At 39.8% G+C, this 21,902-nt stretch overlaps 1 protein-coding gene across 4 annotated transcripts in view; it reads right to left on the bottom strand.

The window, feature by feature from the left end:
* The window catches only part of Ptprz1 (protein tyrosine phosphatase receptor type Z1), a 176,712-nt gene that overhangs the window by 90,752 nt on the left and 64,058 nt on the right, over nt 1-21,902 (bottom strand). For all 4 annotated transcript variants that reach the window (XM_087901872.1, XM_087901873.1, XM_087901874.1 and 1 more), the window contains exons 3-4: nt 3,548-3,727; nt 1,076-1,227 (exon numbers count right to left, since the gene is read on the bottom strand). In XM_087901872.1, the coding sequence (XP_087757998.1) occupies nt 1,076-1,227; nt 3,548-3,727 (332 nt within the window). The remainder of the gene's footprint in view (nt 1-1,075; nt 1,228-3,547; nt 3,728-21,902) is intronic.

Below are 21,902 nucleotides of genomic sequence, written 5' to 3'. Positions count from 1 at the left end.
CACTAAGGGTAGAGTCTGGTCCATTTGGTCCAGTCTCTGTGTAATTAGTTTTCATGTTTTGCAAAGTTTGCTGGTAAGGCCATTTTATATCCTTTTTTTCCCAATGTATTACTAATATAAAATATTTTGTGATGGGACTCTCTCTCTCTCTCTTTGTGTGTGTGTGTGTGTGTGTGTGTGTGTGTGTGTGTGTGTGTCAGAGACCGGGTGGGGGAGGTGATGGCATGCCATGGCATGGGTATAGAGGTGAGAGGAGAGTCTTGGATATTGAGTCTTGCTATCTACCTGTTTGAAGCTGGGTCTCTGTTGCTTTCCAGTATTTGCTCCAAGATAGCTGGCCCAAGAGCTTCTGGGGTGTCTGCTCTCTCCCCCTCCCCTTGCTATAGGAGCACTGGAATCACCTGCTGAGCCATCTCCCCACCCTCCGAATGAAACTTTCCAGGTAAGTATATCACTCAAAGCATGACTTTTACAAGGTCTGAAATTCCATCATCATGTTCTTCATCATGCGATTTGTTTCAATATTTAATATTATATATAAATCTTTACACATAAATTGAGTATATTTATAGTTATTGTTGCTACAATCCACATCATAAAATACTGAAAATAAACAATTAAAGTTTCAATACAAATCAAACTATTTTGCAGAAAGCTTAGTACTTTAGAGACATATGAAGGTTTTTAATATAAACATCATTTATCATACTTGTAACTCTTTTCTAGTTTTAAACATAAGATTTTTCTCATTTTAATTAACGAACTTAAGTGCAAGCATTCTGCTGTACTTTGATTCTATCACCGATTTTATTATTTTATTCATTCAATTTCTCATCTGCATTTATTGTTAAGCTAGTCAGAAATAATCTAGGTATCTAAGTAGACAATCTAAGCAGAAGGCTAAAGATGCTCATTGACTTTACAGTCTTCTGGAAGGAAAGCATGTATTGATCAAATCATCAAAACACAACTGTATGTTAGAAATCCTAAACTAAACAATAAGTCAAATTCTATGCTAGAGAAAATCTCAAAGATTGTAGACAGTAAGCCAGAAATCAGCAGGCTGCTACCTTACCTCAAGAGGGAACTTCTGCCCTTCCAAACTGTGCTCTGAGCCTTCTGATGACACATTGCATTTTCCCCAGTGAAAAGTTATTTTGCTTGCCTTGAATACCTTTTCTGAAAGTCCTCCACTGAGATAGTAGTCATTAGTGAGATTTATTTCCACTAAAACAAAACAAAACAAACCAAAAAAATCTAAAATACAAAAAATTCATCTAAGTTTCTGAAAATCAAATTTATGAATTTTTCTTGAATTTCCTTCTACTTAAGATACATGATAAAACACACTTGACAAATTTAAGAGTTTTAAAGCTTTTTGAATTTCAGTTTTGCCCTTATACTAACATACTTAGTGCATCTTATTGCCACAAATCAAGAACACTGAAGACATGAGCCCTGTCTGGCTCTCACCGCAGGACAGCCTGTTTGGTCTACTGAAACTGCTCTTTCTTCAAAGCTCTGCTGCCTCAAGGGGCTTGATAACAATGACGGGATGAACTTAGTAAAGGCAGAAGGAAGTCTTCCCTGGGAGAGCTCTTACCCTTCCTACCTCTTCTTGTTCCATCTAATTCCTACTTTCAGTTCAGACCTCATCTGGCTCCACAAATTGTCTTAGGCAAGCCATTTTGGAAACCCATTCAAATGAGAGGATTTTGCCATTCCACATTTGAATTTGGAGTGTCCATCAATAGAACCCCAAACTCCCCCAAGTCCCACAGATTTTACTGGCTATAGTTTTACCATTAATCTGAAGGATAATGACTCTCTGGCGATCCTAGTGCAAGATTATGTCTCTTATTCAGATTCAAGAAGACCTAAGTCTGATTAAAGTTGTCCTTGTTCAGCTAAGCAGAAATCAGTTGGTATGGGCATCATTGATTAAATCACACACACTGGCTAGCCAGCTAGTGATACATGCTTCCATTGATTACGATAATAAGAAAGTCAAGCACAATGACAATAATGAAAACAATGGCAGTCAACAGCTACCATTTATGAAGTACCTAGTATGATATGGATTCTTTATACCTCTTATCTATCTACTTGATCCTCACATAACCTTAGGAAGCAAAGACCATTGTAATCTCTATTACAAATAAGGTAACCGAGTCATAGACAAGGTAAGTTTACACTATAATTTCAATGGCCACTGATAAACTCACAGTGACTGTAAGGAACAATACTTAACCATTACACCCTAAAAGATAGAAGCAGCAATTCCATGTTAAAAGTACAGCTTTTAACATTTGCAAAAATTGTATCGTATTTTCAAGATTTTAAGCAACTTACTTTTATTATTTGACATAATATAACATGCCAAAATTTTGCGTTTTTTTCCCTCATTTATCATGTATACAGTGTTCTGGAGGCATATACTGCACTCCAGAGGAGGACACCAGATCTCATTACAGATGGTTGTGAACCATCATGTGGTTGCTGGGAATTGAACACAGGAACTCTGGAAGAGCAGCCAGTGCTCTTAACCTCTGAGCCATCTCTCCAGCCCCGCCAACATTTTCTTAACTATTCATTTAAATAATATTAAAGGCCTATTACATGTTAGACACTGATTGAGAAAAATCCTTATTCTCAAAGAATGTGAAGTTAAATTATTACATTTATTAATTACATTATATAAATATAAAATGAAAAATAAATGTATTCATTATAAAACAAGTTTAATAGATCTGTTATTATAATTTTGAATATTTTACTAATTTTGCAAAAACATACATTTGCAAAATTTTACACATTAATACACTTCACCAACAAACTGCTTTGTGTCATGAAGAAAATTGCCAAAAGGGAAATATTTCACATTTGTAAACTATTATATCTACTCATGGCTTACCAGAATTTTCTTAATTTAAGAAATTACATTTCGTAATAATAATTTATTTTATTATATTAATATTAATTTAATTAATAATAATTTAAAGAATTACATTTTCCATGTTCTGAGAAAAAAAGTAATCTTACAAAAGGTGCTTGATCAGTAACTCCTTAAGGATGGACTATAATTTTAAATTTATTTCTCAAACAAAAAGGTATTAATTTGTTTTCTTAAATTTAAATGTAATTCATTATCTCACCATATTCAAATATTTATTATAGCATGCAGCTGAACACCCAAGATCAAATTCTAATGCAATAAGATACAGAAATACTGACCAAGTGTCTGATTGTGCACTGAACTACAAAATTTTACTAGTTCCAATTTTATTATCCTTTTCACATCAAATGGCAAGATCACTCTCATTACACAAATGGAAAACACGACATGATGATATTGTTAGCTACATTTTTGTACAAATTTTCAAAACCTTTTCTTTTTGGCAAAATGTCTAATTGTCTGTTTTCCATTTCACTTATTCGACTATCAGCATCTTTTCAGTTCTTAGCATATTATTCAAAGGAAATTCATCTCATCTAAAAGTATTCTTTGTCTGAAAAATCTGCCACAGGAAAAAGACAAGTCCGTTACCTGTTTTCCCAGTGTTGTGAATAAACGTGTTTTCCAATGATGCTTTTTCCCACCCCTGAAATTTCAGTTTCTTAAGATTCACATTGACTTGTGTAAGATCTTCATCAATATTAATAGGAGACTGCTTTGGGCTATTACATGTTGGATATTTCTTACCCCAGTTTTTTTGATTTAGTGCTCCTAGGGAAAAGAAAGAACAAGAGAATTAATTTCTTAAATTACCAAGTAAAAGCTAATTTTTGACATTATCAAATAATATATTTCATAAAAATATATTAGAATGATAGAAAATGGCATATCTTTAAAATAAATCATCTAATAATTATGCCTCAATTAGAAGCTAGATTTTTAAATACTTCATCATCTCCCACGTCACAAGAGAGTATGGTACAGACTGGGGTTGCACGAAAAGATGTGTTTACTTAGAATTTCCTAAAATCCCAATTATGCAAACTATTGGCCCACCCATAAACTTGCCAAATTTAGTATTCATCAATAGCTTGTTTTGGCTGAAGTTTTTTCTGAGTCTTCAGAAAATCAAGGTGCAGTAATGTAAGGTAGGCAGTCCCGACCAGCATCCAGATGGGAAGGTCAGACACTAGGAGTGGTTCTGGCATCTTTACCAATTCACATGAGGTAGCCTCCTTCAGACCCTCCGTTGCTCCTGCCACCCAAAGATTTGATTTAATTTCCATCTATTTAAGTCTTATTTCTGAAAACAACCCTCAGGCTCCCCTTGTACTACTTGGTCATACAATCAAGTCTTATTATATAACCACATTAAACCAAAACACCTTATCAGTATTTCAGTGTCCAGTGAGAGAACTTCCATCTCTCCCACAAAACAAACTGCCCTCAGAATCCAAGTGCACACATTGCCTTTATTTCACGCCCACTGGAGTCATCCATCATCCCCTGCATTCACAGAATCAGAGCAGGGCTAAGAATGGGCAACTTTTAGTGAAAGTTTCATTCAAATGCTTATGATAGTGTAAGTCCAAGGCTCAATCTTGCTGCCGGATCGCCTTCCGCTCCTTCAGCCAATAGCCGCTGAAATACCAGCCCACTGGGGCGTGGTATATTTCTCTTTTAAAAATAGCCGCAAGTCTCTGATCGGGCCTCTTGGATCCGAACTTGGATCGGAACTCTCGGATCGGGTTCCGGCGCTTGGTTCCGGCTCCTGCTCCAGCGACTAGGCTCCCTTCCTGACGGTTTATGGTGTATGTAAGTTTTACCCCCCAAAATAAATACCCCCTTAAAACATAATTGGTGTGGGATTGATTCGCCATTACAGTCTTTTCTCACTTTTCTACAGTTATTACAAGGAAGGGAAAATGGCAACATAGTTTTTGCAGATATAATTTTGAAAGCTTTTCTTTCTAAAAATGAGTATGGTTGAAGCCTAGCTGATATCACTAGAATTTTGGGAAAACCCCAGTAAAGACTTCTGTTTGGTGCAGCCCCAGCCTACACCATACTCCCCTCAGGATGTGAGAGAAGATGCAGGCTAACGTCCGTGTAAACTGAATTGAAAGACCATGTCTCAACAGTCTGACAAAGCTAATTTGCAAAACATCCCTGGAAAGAAAGAATCATTAGTCACACCATGAGACCACCTCTGAAGTCCTGGAGAAAGCAGATAATACCTCACAGTGAGGATTTCACCAAAATCAATAGGTGATGAAAACATACTCCTGACATTGGCTATATTCCTCGAGAGTTGTTGAGCACAACGTGCTTTGAATATGTACAGTGACGCCCATTTTGGTTTCTAGAAATAGTTTTATTGATTTCGGTAATGATATGTTGCTTTCACTTTGGTATGTAGAAACTTTGGCATGGGGACAAGTAAATGCTGCTAATTTTACTAATGTCAGTGTAAAGGAATCATACAGAGCTGCAGCATGAATCAATAAGATCCTTCTCATGACTTAATTTAAAAATAAGAGTCGCATAGCCACACTTCACAGAGCATGAAATTTTATATCTCTGGTAACATTGCATGTAACATAGAAGCCGACTCTGGTCCATTGCATTTCATCAACACTCTGACTTGGATCTTATCATATCCAAGATGGAACTTGTTTTTTGTTATGGCTTTTTTGTTTGTTTGTTTGTTTTTGTTTTTGTTTTTTGAGATAGGGCCTCTCTATATATTTAACTCAGGCTGTCCTGGAACTATACAGATCAGGGTGGCCTTGAACTCACAGATATCCACCTGACTCTCTGTGCTCAGTTCTGCTGAAAGATACCAGGAAAGAACCAAAGTCTGAACTCTATGTTTTCTTATGTTATAGCACAAGGGGGCTGAGCAGCTAAATTGCGTTTTAAATAAACACAAATTACAGAGTGTGCATTAGTCTGTAATATTTGCTATGTGAGGATTTTTGGAGCAGAACATGATCCAAATAACTCCTGAATTTTTATGATGGAAAGGCAAAAGAAAAGAGGCCAGGGTAAAGTTAAGGATTTTATTTTTAGCAAAAGTAAATAAATAAAAATAAAGAAAAAAGACAAAGCACAGAAGAAAGGTAACAACTGAGGAGGCTCCTCATAGAGAGGGCTCTAAAAGACAGGCTGTTTCAATGACCGGGAGTACAAAAATCAAGAAGTTAGCTAATAAATGTCAAAGTTCTACACACACACACACATATGCACACTAAAAGGTAACAAGTGTTAAATGCATTTTACCTGTCTTAATATTGACAGGTTAAATTCCTCTTATACTTAAGCATTATTATGTAAGTTCTCAAGTTCATCATTAGCATGGTTGGAGACTTTAGTATGCAGTGGTTAAAGCCTAGGCTTACGCATCTGAGAAGGCAGGTGGGTCGTGTCATTCATCAAACCGAGTCGCTCTGAGTTGTGTTCGGGCAAGTTGTAGAAGACCATTAGATGATTTACCTGTAGCAAGCACTTCAGAATACTGAAGGGGAGCTCTAGGCAATGGAGGCAGATTCTTCCTTTATCAAATCTTTCACCCATTCATTGCCTCACTTGAGTTAGTGCCACTCCCGTCGAGTTCTTGTGCTTGTCACTAGAGGATTTAACAGGCTGTAATTTTTGCCGCTAACTTGTCCACTTCATGTACACATTATTGCCAAACCAAGTCTAGCATACAGAAAAAGCAAATTAGGAATTTGGAAAATAGTCTTTGGGCCTGAGACTATTTGTATACTATGTACTCTCCATTCCAAGTGGAAAGGAAAGCAATTCCGAACTCGGTAGGGGACATGCAGGAGTTCAAGGTTGTTTGCTTGCTTGTTTGTTACTTTTTGGAGGGGGAAGTGTGGGCAGAATGTTAAATAAATCCACATAGGTCTGAAAGGAGTGGATTCGGTGAAGAGAAGTGAACAAGAATGGTAAAAGTATACTGGTGTGGGCGTTAATGGATAGACATGATTCTGACCGAGGGAACCCACATCCTGCTCCCCTGAGTGAGAAGCCTGAGCAAACTCAGGTGGCAGAGGAATCCAGGCACAGCAGGAAGGAAAAGGCTACACAAATGAATGGCTATTTTCATAGGCATCTCCTACCACCATGTGGAAAGAGTTGACAGTGTCCTGGACTTATTTGAGTGACCATGTATCTGCCTCTTACGTAGCACCGCTCTTAGACTCTGACGCAGAGGATTAAACAGCTGTTTGCAGAATGAAAGCACAAGTCAGTGTGACCTCGCCACTAGTGTTCATTTGTGACGATGACGCAGAAGGACCGCTGCCGTTCTAGAGTGTAATACATTTTACAAAGCACTCAGCATGCAAAACGTCAGGAGCTACTTCAGTACCCACTAGCACTAAAATGATGAAGAAAAATAAATGTAAAATAAAGAGGAAAGAAGTAAAATAGCATTCCTATGCAAATTTCTGGATGTTTGGAGAAAATATACACAGAGAAAAAAAGTAAGAGAATGATTCAAACCAAAGAATGCAAGAAAAGTCATTTCCCCTGGATATCCCCTAAATACATTCTCTCTTTGACTCCCCTCTCCTGTACCACATATCCTCCTCATTTTTTTATTGGATTTATTTATTTTATTGGATCTTGCCTTGAAACATCAAATAATGCACAAAAATTACCAGACTATCGGGTGAACATTGATCTGACAAAAATCTCAAATTGCTATTACTTAATAAGATCTGAATTTTACAACTTATACCTAACTGGTCATTAAAGGCTGAGATGTTCTGGAATAACACTCAGGATGTTCTTATTCTTAAATTTTTCTCACGCATCCCAGGTTTTGTCACACAAAAAGTTTGTGTCTCTCTCCATATTAATATATAACAATATATATAAAATTTAAGTGATATTGAGGTGAACATTATAGGAATGTTCGCAGAATCTAGTCTACACACACACACACACAAAAAAAAACTTCACTCAAGAATTCATACACTTAAGCCACAGCCTTATAAGTGAACATGGGATAGCTTTTCATATGCTAACAAGTATCCTAAACATAAAAATTTAAAAATATTTTATTGATTCTTTGAGAATTTTAGGCAATATATTTTGATCTTATTTATCACCCTCCCACAACTTCTTCCAGCTCCACCTTCATCTCTCTGCCCTCCCAACTTTTGTGTTCTCTGTTTTAAAAGAAATTTTTAAGATAGAAACAATAGAATAGAATTTGTGTTGCCCAAATACTCTTGGATGTGGTACCTGACCCAGGACATGGTTGGTCTACCAGAATCACACCATTAAAAACAAAAACAAAGTAAAAAATATCTGATTCTTCCTCTCCTCTCCCAGGAGCTCTTGAATGTCAATAGTGCTTCGGCCAGGGGTGGGCTTCATGCCCTGCTCACCCACCCTCCATGCTGAGACTTTTGTCCGGCTTGAGCTTGCCTCGGTCTCGTGTCTGTGATCACATTGCTCTGAGTTCACATGTGTAATACCCTGTTATGTCTAGAAAACACTGTTTCTTTGTCCTGCACTGTCTCTGGGTCTTACAATCCTTCCATTCCCTCTTCTAGACGATCCCTGAACCTTGAGAGGAGGGGTATGACACAGACACCCGACTTAGGGCTGAGCACTCTTCAATCCCTTCTTTTCTATGTGTCGACCAGTGGTGGGTCTCTATGTTAATTACCATCTGTGAAAAGCAGCTTCTCAGAGGCAGGTTGAGAGATGCACTGGTCTATGGTCATAGCAATGTCATTAATGAATGTCTGGATGCTATGTCCATTTAGCAGAAGAATAAATGGTTCTCTCTAAGGCCTGTGACCTACCTAGACACAGGTTTCTGACCCTGCTGATGATGCCTTGTATGGGTTCCATCTCAGGGAGTGCTCCCTACATCCCAACAAGACGTGACTGGCTAATCCTCTAACATTCATACCACCGTTGTACTCGTGGGCAAAGAGGCAACATATGCTATTTACATCTGTGAATAGCATCAAGATGCTGGCAGTAAAATGACTTAGGTTCACATTTTAAATTATTCCCATATACAAATGGAATAGAACGGTTTCTATAAAAATATAAGATAGAATTTAGAACTCCAACAAAAAGCTAATTTATATAAGAAGACATTTTGCTTCCAGATGTAACCCTTAGCCCAGGAGCAAGGGGATCTCTTAAAAGAATCATCGGCCTAAAGATCATTAAGTGATATATGTCACACTAGTAAATGCATCACATATACTGACTTAAGCAGAAGATGTCTGAGGCAACACCCCCACTCCATAATAAGCATGCACAGAGTGGCAGGCATTCTGCTCTTGTCCTGGCCAGAGAGGCTTTTGGAGAGAGAAAAGCCCAGCAGCTGAACCCAGACCAGCCGCGAGCTAGCTCCGTAGGAAAGCCTGAAGTCAGGGCTACATTTGCCCTCCGTGCCTTCCCCAGTGGACACTCCCATCAGCCCAGCAGAAAACCTTTACAAGGTTGGTTGAAATTTCTAACTGACAGGGACTGCTGTGTCAGCAGTGGTATTTATCTATGTTCTCTGAGAAGTTCTAGCCAAATGTCCCAGCACCACGGTGAAGCTTCAGGAAATCATCAGCTGAAACTTTCTTCAAACTTCCTGCTTAAAATTATATACATTTTTTCAATTTGGAAAATATCTCCAACAAAATCCTTTAAAAATTTGGTGATAAAAATACGGTTTTATCAGATGGAGAGAGACCTACAGCCAAACATTAGGTGGAAAAGGAATATGGGGGCCAGAGGGGTCAAGGACACCACAAGAAAGCACACAGAATCAACTAACCTGGGCTTGTAGGGACTCACAGAGATTGAACCAATAACCAGGGAGCCTGCATGGGACTGACCTAGGCACTCTGCACATATGTGACAGTTGTGTAGCTTGGTCTTCTTGTGGGACTCCTAAAAGAAGAAGTAGGGTCTGTCTCTGACTCTGTTACCTGCTTCTGGGACCCTTTGCTCCTACGGGTCAGCTTTAATAAAAGAGGAGGTGTCTAATCTTACTTGATCTGCCATGGTGGACTCATATACATGGGAGGCCTGCCCTCTTCTGAAGAGAAAGGAAGAGGAGGGGATGGGAATGAGAGATGGGAGGGGCAAAATTAATTAATTAATATGAAAAATTTAAAAATTCTGCTTTGTAATTCAGTAAATTTAAATTTATTACAGATTCATGGAGGAAAGACAACATAACAGAATCTAATGATATTGAGGTAGTAAAATATTATTATTTTAGCTATTAGTAATCAGAACCTGATAATTTTGGTATAATGAAATCAGGATAGAGAACAAATATGGTTTTTAAGCTACCATCAGTGTACTGTTTTCCAGATCTCCTGGTGGTTCAAGATTTATATATCTGATTGCTGGTTACAATTATTCTATTAGGTTAATAAGAAAAATAAACAAACTTCATTTAAAAAACGTTGATAACTAATAATAAGAAATAATAAGAACAGGAATTTTGAATCAGAATTGTGAACTAAAACAGAAAGTCATCTTTTGGGGGGGGTGAACGGAAAAGATTCTCATAGGGAAGTAAGGAGGGGAAAGGGGCAAAGGATTCTCCTTAAATGCTGCAAACCTAGGTGCATGATGGAAGCCACAGGGAAGGAAGTGGGTGGACAGAAAGAGGTTGAATCTGATCTCTTGTCATTGAGCAGCCTGTAGACCTTCACTAAAAATTAGAATTATGGTTCTTGATGCTCTTGTGAGGGTTGGGCCATTGGTAGATACGGTGGATTATCAACATGGTGAAAACCATAGATGTGTCTTAAATATTTAAGACACATTTAATAGATGTGTAACAACTTGGTAAATGAGTGGGAAGTCAATTATGACCGGATATCTAAGACAAGAGACACAGAAAACACGAGGAGAAAAGATAAAGCCAAGGGAACTTAAACCTGAACTGTAAATCTAAGAGAAAATAGTATTAAGATTGTTACAAAAGGATGGATTCAACAGTGAGAGACTATCCTGAACTAAATATTATACACAGATGACAGAGCTCTTGGTGTCACACTGAAGAATGGTCTTTGGATGTTATTTCCTAACTCCAAAATGAATATTTTTACAATAAGCAATTTTACAACCATAGATTGCATGTTCAGAGTGAATCAGAGATGGCAATGTAGAACAAAAAGGGTATTCAGCACCTAGCCATGAAGACCAGACTGACAGACCGTGGTACTCAGAGACAGGGACAAGCATAGAGATAGAGCTAGTCCTCATGAGTGTGTGTTTGGCTTTATTAAGTTTTTTATTTGGGGGCAAGGCCAACAGTCTTGATGGACAACCAGAGGGCATGTGGTTGCAGGAGTAAACAGCTATCAGTAGAACTGGGCAGTGAGAGGAGAGAGGACTTGAGAATGGGAGGTCCTGGCGATTTTGTGTTGAAGCTCTCTGCTGTGGTTTGAATGGGAAATGTCTCCCGTCAGCTCCTGTGCTGAATGGAGCTCAGTGTCTCCAAATCCCGGAAGTAGTTTGTCACTTGGGGGTGAAGTCCAATAGCCTGGCCCTGTTTCCTGTTTTCTCTCTACGGTTTCTGTGTGAGCGTGCACTGGGTTCAGCCAGATTCTGACTCCTGCCACACTTTTGTGGTATTGCCATATTTTTCCCTTCCAGGAAGGACTGTGCATGTCTGGAACCGTGAGCCAATACCAACCCCTTCACCCCAAGTTGCTTTTCGCTGTGTATTTTTATGGCAGAAACCAAAGAGGAACCAATAAGCTCCCTTACTCTGGTCTCTAATCTGCAACAGAAAAAAAAGACAAAATTTTTAAAGAGCTATTGAACAATTACAGCTCAGACTTCCTCTGCAACCCATCCCCCTAAATATAAAACTGAGAGTGCTGAACCCAAATCTTTAAATGAGCCCATTGCACCAGTCTGGTTTGAAACATTAAATCAGGAATGAAAAAAAAAATCAGGGTAAATTTAACCAGCTCAAGAAATTCCATATAGTTCTTGTTTCTCTGGCCTTTCTGATAAATTACCATTTTTAAAAGGAAAATGAGACTCAAAGATAGTACTATTGATTAGTGTTATAGATTCTATATTTACCTATATTGTCCACATGAGTTCATTTTCATATTCAGGCTTAGACTGAAGACAATGAAAGACGAGCATTGTAGCCATTTTTCCCTAGTAGCAGTTGCAATTAACTATTTTCTCTCAATGAAAGGCAAGTGAACTACGTGAAGAAAGATTGAAAGAAAGAGAGGAAGACTTTTGATGTTGATGTCTGGCTAATGTCAATGAAATAAACAAATGCAGAAGATTCAACTTTGGAAATTATTCTGGTTTGGGAAGGGGTGATGATGATTGTTATTACTTTGGGACACTTTAAGAACTAACCACACCCACCCCAGCCACTTCGGCCCTCTCTCGCCACCATCTCTCTCTCTCTCTCTCTGGTGCGTGTGTGTGTTTGTCTCGTCTCGTGTGTACGTGTGTCTTTGTTCTATCTCTCTATTTTTCTCTTCTTTAAGCAATAAATGTCTCCCTCTTCTTTAAATAATACTATGTCCTATGAGCCTTTTATCCGCCGTAACCGCCCGCCTGACTCCCCCAGGCCACATAGTGCTGCAGGGACTCACGGCCATCCTTGTCGGACTCCGCGAGCCGCCCGGGACATCCCATCATCATTATTTTTAAAAAAGAACAAAATGGGTGCCACGGACTCGAGAGATTCACCCGCCAAAGGCCAGAGTTCCAGCTTCACCTTTCGTCTGGGACCCTGACCACCAACTTCCGGGACTGAATCGGAACCGAGGACTTCTCAACCCCGCCAACTGCCTGGACTCCTTGCTACAAACAACACCGGCTTCTAATTGTAAGTTTCCTCACTCCAGCCAGCTTATCTGAGCCCCTGGGCTCAGGGGGGTACTTCTCCGCCCTGTCGCTGGCATCCATTATGGCTTGTGTCCTCTGTTAAGCCCGTGCATTCCCACACCTGGGGACCTGGGGTTCCCAGGCTTCTTCTTCTTTATTTCAGTCTTTTCTTCCTTCCAACCTTTCTCACGGACGTAATTGGCTGATCCGGTTCAGCCGATACCATCCCACATGGGCACTAGGACGCCTCGGATGGCCGTTTGCATCTCACCTAAATGGGGAGCCGTTCCCCATAGGCTCGAGATGCCACGGTTTTTTGTGGGTTTTTCACGGTCTTGATCTGGGAAAGAAGTCGTACCAGCCTAAATATGCCTTAAATTGTCTGTTTATATGGGTTTTTCACGATTCAGACTCTGGATAACAACCAGGCGGCCCCCTGCTTTTAAAATTCCCGCGGTCTTTCCATTCAAGCCACAACACGTGGCCGCCGCCATGTTCATTGGGGTCAGGTGACTTTATCGCTAGATTCACTGAGAGCCAGATCACGCAACCAAGCTTTCTCATTCTTATGTATGTCCTGCCTTTCCCCTCTCCCTCCTCAGTGTTCATTAAAATCCTCTCCTTAGCTGTGATTACAGGTGTTTTGCATAGTGACATGCTTTCTGATAGGGCCCATCAGAAACATACATTTTGCCTCATTCCTGTTCTCTGTTTATAATGATTGTTCATTTCATCTCGTTTCAGACTACAAAATCATAAACTGGTATGTACTTTTAAGCTATTTTCTACCATTGTCAGTTCTGCCACTAATCTTAATGTTACAAACAGTTTTTTTTCTTTCTGTCTGTCTTTTTACAAATGTGGATCTTACCTATTAAGAGTCAATACAGTCAAACTCAAACCCAATCTTCCAGACAGATTCTATACTGCAGCTATACCTAATAATCAGCCCTCAACTGCTCAGAGATCTGGGGAATGCGATATTAATTGTTTAATTATTTAAAAAACTTTTCATAACAAAAAGAGACAGGTTGGCTCCTAGCAAGCACTCTTTTTCCTCCGAGAAGACATAAGACAAACTGTCACTGACCAACGTCCATCTGCAGTTTGCTTCGACTGCCAAGCGCTGACCATTGGGCAAAAACTGCCTATCACCTAAACTGGAGACCTCCAAACGTGGACAGAATCACTGGAATCGATAGCCTAGCTGCCTAGGGTCAAGGTAGGCCTGTCTTCCTAAAGATTTCTTAGTCCACAGAGTCTTCAAAAGTCTGGCAGGCTCTACATTAAACAACAAAGGTCAAATGCAACCTTCAGCGACCAGGGAGGACCAAAGAGTAGCTCTGGGTGCCAACCAAGTAAGTTCTCTGTCATTTTTTAATCAGTAACTCAAGTAAAATCTTATCCTTCTCAAAGATCTCTGACAGTCTGATAGCTGAGAGGTTTTGCCAGGTTGTCTCACCAAATAAAAATACTTTTCATTATAATTTCTTTTTTTATAAACCCAAGGAGTTCTTAATACAATGTATATGTCTAAAACTTCTGTTTTTCTTATGAGTTCCAGGGAGCCAAATTAAAAAAACCCATCATAAACAGGTCAGATACAAACCTCTCAATTCCCTGGTCCTAAAAATTTTTCCTCAATTTAACTTTGTCCTCTGTTCTGCCAACACCCTAACCAGGTACAAGAGACACCAGACATTTCCATGCCACAGACACCTGTCCTGTCAGAAACAGAGACCAGCTATGCCAAGACGTGACCAGCACCCAGCTTCTCTCGAATCTCCCTCACCTCCACACCCCCCCAAAGACGATGCCCACAAATCAGCCGGAAGCAGTCTTGAGAATTCACCACCCCAATTCCTTCAACCTGTAATGTCTAACCTTCTACTTTTTATTATAAAAAGGACCCAGGAATGTTATTCCATTGGGACACTTTAAGAACTAACCACGCCCATCCCAGCCACTTTTGACCCTCCTCCCGCTGCCATCTTCTCTCTCGTGTGTGTGTGTGTGTGTGTGTGTGTGTGTGTATGTGTGTATATGTGTATATGTGTCTTTTTCCTATGTTTGTCTATGTTTTTCTTTCTTTAAGTAATAGATGTCTAGCTTTATGTATAGTCTTATGTCTATTTACTCTGTCGTCCACCGTATCCAGCCGTTTGACTCTGCCACTCGCCCGGGGACCCTGACTCCCCCCGCCGCATGGCGCTGCCACTTGCAGCTGCTCCGCGAGCTGCCGGGGACATTCGTCCATGGTATTTTTAAAAGAACAATGATGATGATGATGGTGATGGTGATGATGATGATGACGATGATGATGATGGTGATGATGATGGTGATGGTGATGATGATGATGATGATGATGATGGTGGTGGTGTTGATGAGGGTGATGATGGTGATGATGATGATGATGGTGATGATGATGATGATGATGATGATGATGATGATGATTCCTGATAGCCACTGAAAATTCTCCTATGGCCACCAACTTTCCTCTTTCTTCCATAATTGATCAGCCAGATAATTTAAAACAAAAATGTAGTCACATAACAACACAGGTCTCTGACATGACATCAGCATCCTGTAAGTCTCCCATGCTTATTACACATAGGTAGCCAGGTACTTAAAACAAAAATGTAGCCACATAACAACACAGGTCTCTGACATGACATCAGCATCATGCCTGTCTCCCATGCTTATTGCACATAGGTTTATACATCCAATGCTCAACCGTGGCTCTAATCCCTAAGTTTAGCATGATGGTTTGAGATTCAAGTTTGAAATCTGAGACACAGCTCTATCCCAGAATCTTCCATTCATGACAGGACCTATTTATTATATAGTACTGCATCATTGTTTAAAGAGCATGGTGCTTAAAGGGTCAGCACTTTCTTTAAGTCCTATGTAGAGAAACTGAATTCAATTGCTAAATATTAATCATGAAACATTCTCTTGTATCAGAGCCCCTCGATGCAGGTTACTGATCACATGTGAAGGTCAGAAAAGAATCCGTGACTCTCTCTTGTGGCAGCAATCAAATTCATGGTTTAGAATCCTATCGGATTATCCTCAGATCCTGTCAAATTGAAGTGCCTCCTAAATGCTGTTTTTATTGTTCCTCTGTTTACTCATTCAGTAAGTACTTAGGAGAGGTTAGCCTTAGCTAGAAAACGAGGCTTAATACTGAAGTTTCAAAGATGAATAAAGCATGTGCTATCAAGGAACTCACACTAGAGCAGGCAAACATCACAAACTGTTACAGTGCTATATACTAAGTATAATGGAAATATGTGCAGAGAACTTCAAAGACACTAAGAGGACATAACCAAGATGGGTTCAAAAGACAAATAGGGCTTCCTATAAGACAAGATGCTTGGGATAAGTCTTACGAGGTGGACGAATATCCAACTGGAGACAAGGAAAGAACTCTGGGTTGACACTATCCAAGGAGGGAGTACAGCATCCACACAAAAGAGATATTGTGGTCGTTTGGAAAGAATGTCAGAAATGATTATGTTGAGACATGAGATACAAGACCTAAAGTATTAAAATCACTATCAAAGGGATACACTTGCACAAACTGAAATGTATTTTAAATTACATATACATTATTCAGCCTGGTTAACTATTCCTCTATTTAGTACAGTAGAATGAAGCAGATTTTTACATCTAATTAAAAAGTAGCTTCCTCACCTCACCTCCACATAATTGCATACAAATGCACTGTCAGGAAACCAGGCCAAGGTACAGAGCAGGTACTGAGCAGTGAAGGTGCGGAATCACAGAAACCCTAGGGAAAGATTAGGACCTCTGCGATAGTGTAACTGAAACAGGGAGAGAGGCAGGCTGACCAAAAGAAACCAGACCTGTGAAACGTTGAATGGCCAGTGACCTACCTACGCTTTCAGACTGGCACTATCAAACAATCAGCACCACATGGCTAAAAGGTGTTCATGACAGTTGGTCCAGAAAAACTCCCAAGAAGTCAATCCTCACTTCTCCAATGTAAAACATAGAAATTCGACTAGTAACATGCCAATGTATTGCACACAGGACGTCTCCAGTGACGGTAGAGAGGCTAAAGTTGACACATGATTACCGCCACCTCAACTCTTAGATGACATCGTCCCACTCCACACCACAAAAGACATCTGACCAAAACCACAACCCTGATGCAGGTCTGAAAAAGTTAATTAGTTGCCTTAGCAAATAACATTTATTTTATATGAATTTACTCTGATTCAATTGCTTTGAAAAAACTCTTGAACAGAACATGGAAAAATCCTCTAGTTTTAAAACTCAATTCAGCGATAACCCATAATGCCTTATAAAGAATCATTTGGCTCTTACAATCGTCCAATCAAAACTGTATTCCATGAGTTATTTTTTGGAGAACATTTTCATATTTAGAACCTTGATGCTTTTCTGGGAAACGAAAGTTGGCTCTGAATGTGTCAACACATTCATATTCGTATTTCTATGTTTAACTTTATTTGGCCTTCTTATCCTGTTCTCTAGACTGGCAGGGGTCCGCTACTTGCCTTAGTTACAGATTTTTAGTTTTTGACACGCTTATCACTTCCAGACCTGAAAATACAACTATAAATCTTCCTCGTCTTGGCACCTTTGCTCCTTCCTTGAGCATGCGCGTGCGCTGAACATCACCCCTTCCCTTTCTTCCCTGACTCGGTTTTTCCTATTATGTAGTCTTAGCGCTGCTGTCTCCCTCTTCCGTGTCCATTCTCTCAGCACCCATCCCGCTGCAAGTTTCTTCTCTACACATTTGTTTTCACCTTTCTTCCATAACAGAATCTGAGCTTAATTAAAACAGGTGCCTTCGCAGTCTTCTGGGCTGTGAAACAAGCTGAGAAGCTCCTAGTACTCCTTCCAGCACCCGAGGTCAGCACCTAGTACTCGGAGTGGTACTTGAAGATGACAAAAAAAAAAAAAAAAAAAACCTTGCATCTTCAGAAAAACAAAAACATGCAGAGATACATTTCACAAGGGCAGATGGCCACCAAAGTGGACAAGCCCACTAAAACTCTCCCGCCATTTCCCAATGACTGAAGAGAGTTCAGTCTATTAGTCTATTATAACACGGAATTGTGTCCCAGGTGTGCCAGTTTATCATACCAGAAAAGTTCAGCATGCACAGTAAAAAGAAACACAGTCAGAAATCAATACAATAGCACTACGAAAGAACGATACAACTTGGATTGGATGTTGCCTTAGAAACAGACCTGCGGATAGGATAAGTAACAAAATCTTCAGGAGACACAAAACATATTCTCTTCACATTTTATTTATTTATGTTACTGTGTGTGAGTACGTGTATATGTTTGAGTTTCTGTGCCATGGTGTGAATGTCATGGTCACAGGACAACTGTGTAGAGCTGGCTCACTTCTTCCATCTTTAGGTGGGTTATGGGGATTGGATGCTGATTGTTTGGCTTACATTACAAGCACATTTATGTGTTGTTGCTGTTTCCACAAAGCGTATTCTTACCGTAACATCTGATTTCCTTTTGTTTTATACATATGGCGGACATAAAAGAAAGCTCACATGAAGGTCTGAGACCTTTGGATGTCTTTCAGGTGAAATAATTTTGGTAACCTAATGTGGAATTACTAATTGATTTATCTGCTGTCAATTAAACTATAGAGTTATGTATAGTGGAAACTTGTGTGATTCAATTTCTGCAATCCAGTTTCTGTTTCGGCCAGCATATGTTGCTGAATTCAGCGATGTTATCTTGCCTTTCTTTTTATAAACTGCATGCACCCTCTCAAAGGTCCACTGTGCCATGGCGTGCCTGCGGAGGCTAGAGGGCAGCCTCGAGAGTCAGTCCCTAGCTTCCATCGTGTTGGAAGCAGGTGCCGCTTGCTCACGTCTGCATATTCCAAGCTAGCTGGGCAGTGAACTTCCAGGGGGGGTTCCTATCTCTGCCACTCATCCTATCAGGGCTGAGACCATGTGTACTAGCATACTTGGCTTTACATGGCTTCAGCGGCCTGAACTCATGTCCTCACACTTTGGTGGCACGTGCTTTACCCCCGGGGCCATCTCCTCAGCCCTCCCTTTCTTTGTTTAGTAATCAATTAAAATTCTCATGCATAGTCTCCGCAACATAGCATCACCAGAGTGAAATACTGAAAGCCTCAATTTTTTATCTTCTCCATCTTCCCTCTAATTTAAAATGAAAGTCCTATTTACTGGATGACTGTATAGCCCTCTCTTTTGAAACAATTTTAAACTCACAGTTAAAGTTCAAGCAGAGAAGAAAAACTTAGCCACCTGAGAGAATATTGATAATCTGTTGTTGATACTTATGTTACACTTCCTAAGTGCATGGATTTCCCCATATATGTTATTATATAATATATATATATATTATGTATTATTCATATATATATATACATATATATATATAATCACAAAACCATCATAAAAATATTGGTCCTCTCCAATCATGATTGGGGTTATGAACAAGACTTTCCCACAAGGTCCTTTATGGCAAGACTGAGTTTGGTGACAGCGCTTTTGGTTGTCCTATCAATGGATAACATTTCCTGCATTCTTTCCTGACTCTCACGATCTCAGCACTCTGGCCATCTGTAGCTGCTTCTTATGGTCTCCCTCAATTTGAATGTATCTGATGGTTCCTCTTGAGAGACTCAGGTACTGCGTTTTTATTAGGAATGTCACCAAGAAGGAGTGCCCTTTAATCATTGTGCTTTAGTCCCGGGGAGTCTATGGGGCTCGTCTTTGCTGGTGTTTTCTTTGATCACCTGATAAAAGTGGCATGTCAAAGAGGCATGCATTCTTCCACTACAATGTCACACTCCTTCTCTTTTAATTAGAAGGTATCTTGTATGTGTGTGGGGGGCGGGACGGATAATTTGAAACTACATCGATACCTGAGAATTCTCCATCAGCTCACTTTTTTTGGTTCTTGGTGTATATTGGCTAAAGCCCATTTCTTCTTTGATTCACTAGGTACACGCAGTTGCTACAGTTATTGATTGGAGTCCTACAGAATCAGGATCTTTGTTTCCCCCTTTCTTTCTAATCCTGACTGATTCTTTTCAAAAAACGGAATAAGAGCCGCATGCCTGTTCTTAGGGTTAACATAGGAAATCAATAGTTCCTAATGAGACTTTGAAATCCTTCTCAGAATGATATTCACCCTCATCAAGACCACTGTAGTTTTGTGTTAGGGCCCAGAAAAGGTCCTCACGGCTGGAGTTAACACTAAATACACATGAGAAGGTGCTAAAATAAGCCACACAGGCAAAGAGTGCATCCGTGTAGCTGAACAGCTTTTCTCAGATGTATAACTAATATCTAGGCTCACCCCCTCTGACTTCTTTGTTTAGAATGAAAGTTTTTGTTTTAGCTCCAGAAATTTCAATCACCTCTGCCTACTCCTTTAAGAGGTGTTTGTCAGACTTCTCTGTCATCATCAATTTGGCCCAAATCAAATAGTATTTACATGGTGGGTGGAGTGCTGGGTTCTCCGTGAGTAAGGGAGATGTCATAATCAGGGCAGGATGCCTTCAGAATCTTCACCTATGCTTACCTGCACTTCATGACAATCCGCTGAACAAACCGACAAGTTGCTTATTACACATCCTTAAGAAAATGATCCTGTCAGTAAGTCTAACACGCTTTCAGGGGTGGTGGAGATGAGGCAGCTTTTAGGCTACAAGGGCTACTGCCTGGCTTATAAGGAATAAATAACTCCTCCCTGCACTGGGCAGGGGTTGAGATGCAAAGCATGCTGCCTCCAAGGTGCTGAAGGGAGGAAGTTCAGAATGCAAATGAGGAATCATGGATGGCTGCGAAGAGTAATGAGAGAAGGCTGACTCCAATGATTTTGGAGGTGCTCCTACATGACCTAAGTCATTACAAGGTTCAGCACTGCAGAGCTTTGCAAACTCCCTGGTGGTACACAATGAATCTTTTTAAGCCAGGGAAAACCTGATTTCGAGCAAATTGGGTAAGGGTGGGGAAGTATTATGAAACTTTCTACTTTGAAAGTATATAGATAATTACGATTTAATTGAAACAAACTGGTTTCGTCTTAGAAATCCTCCGTTATTTATTTACTTAGAGCAGTGGCTTTAATCTCTATAATTCTGGAAAATCCCCAGAGGCTAATTATCCAAAATGACTTTCGTTGACACTCAAGAATGGCAGACAGTCACCATGAGTCACTTCTTTCCCAACAGGTATTTTAGAATTCGAGTACCATGAGGGACACTTAGTATTTTTCTTCCTTTCCTTTGTGTTGCTATGTCGCTGTGCTGGCAGATAGGCATGCGCAATTAAGAAGTATTAAGTGAATAAATGAATAAAATTAGTATGCATCAAATCCAGGCTCCAATATCCATGACAAGACAGTTGTGCTGGGTGTGGTGGCTCTTCTTTGTAACCCCAACACTTGAGACGTTGTGAGCTGATGCAGAAGGATTGCATAAATTCCAAGTTGGGCAACATAGTGGGTCGCAGACCAACATGGCTCACAGTGTATGATGTTGTGTCCAAAACCAAAGCAACGAACCAAAACCAACCTCACAAAGACGTTCTAAAACGTTCTCTATTACAGGATTGGGAAGTGACATAGCTTTTTTTAATGGATAATTATTACAAAATTTCAAATACACCCCAAAGGCCTGGAGACTAAAATCAAGCCAGTGATGGAAAGTGTAATTAGTTGGTGTAGCAGTCAGCCATTTGTCTTGTGTCGCTGACAACACTGACTTGAAAAGCGATGATGAAATGATTTACTCAACTCCAAACTGCTAAGGCAGCAAAGGATGAATAAGCACCCACACAAAACAAAATCAAGAAATGCATTGTGAGCTTTAAAGGCACCACTACATTATGCCACCCACAGAGCAAACTCTTAGAAGGTCGGTATTAACAAAAATATAATGTAGGAGACATATACTACTGGGATTTACAAACAACCAAAAAAAATCCCACAGGAACGAATAGTGTCTCTGTCTCTCTCTGTCTCTCTCTCTCTCTCTCTGGCATATGGAACATGGGGGGAGCAGGGTCAGGAATCTCCAGATTCTC

The sequence above is a fragment of the Myodes glareolus genome, chromosome 25 (assembly GCF_982192425.1).
Source record: "Myodes glareolus chromosome 25, mMyoGla1.1, whole genome shotgun sequence".
NCBI lineage: Eukaryota > Metazoa > Chordata > Mammalia > Rodentia > Cricetidae > Myodes > Myodes glareolus.
Note: the sequence above shows the minus strand (reverse complement) of the source record. Positions and strands in the feature narration are given on the sequence as shown.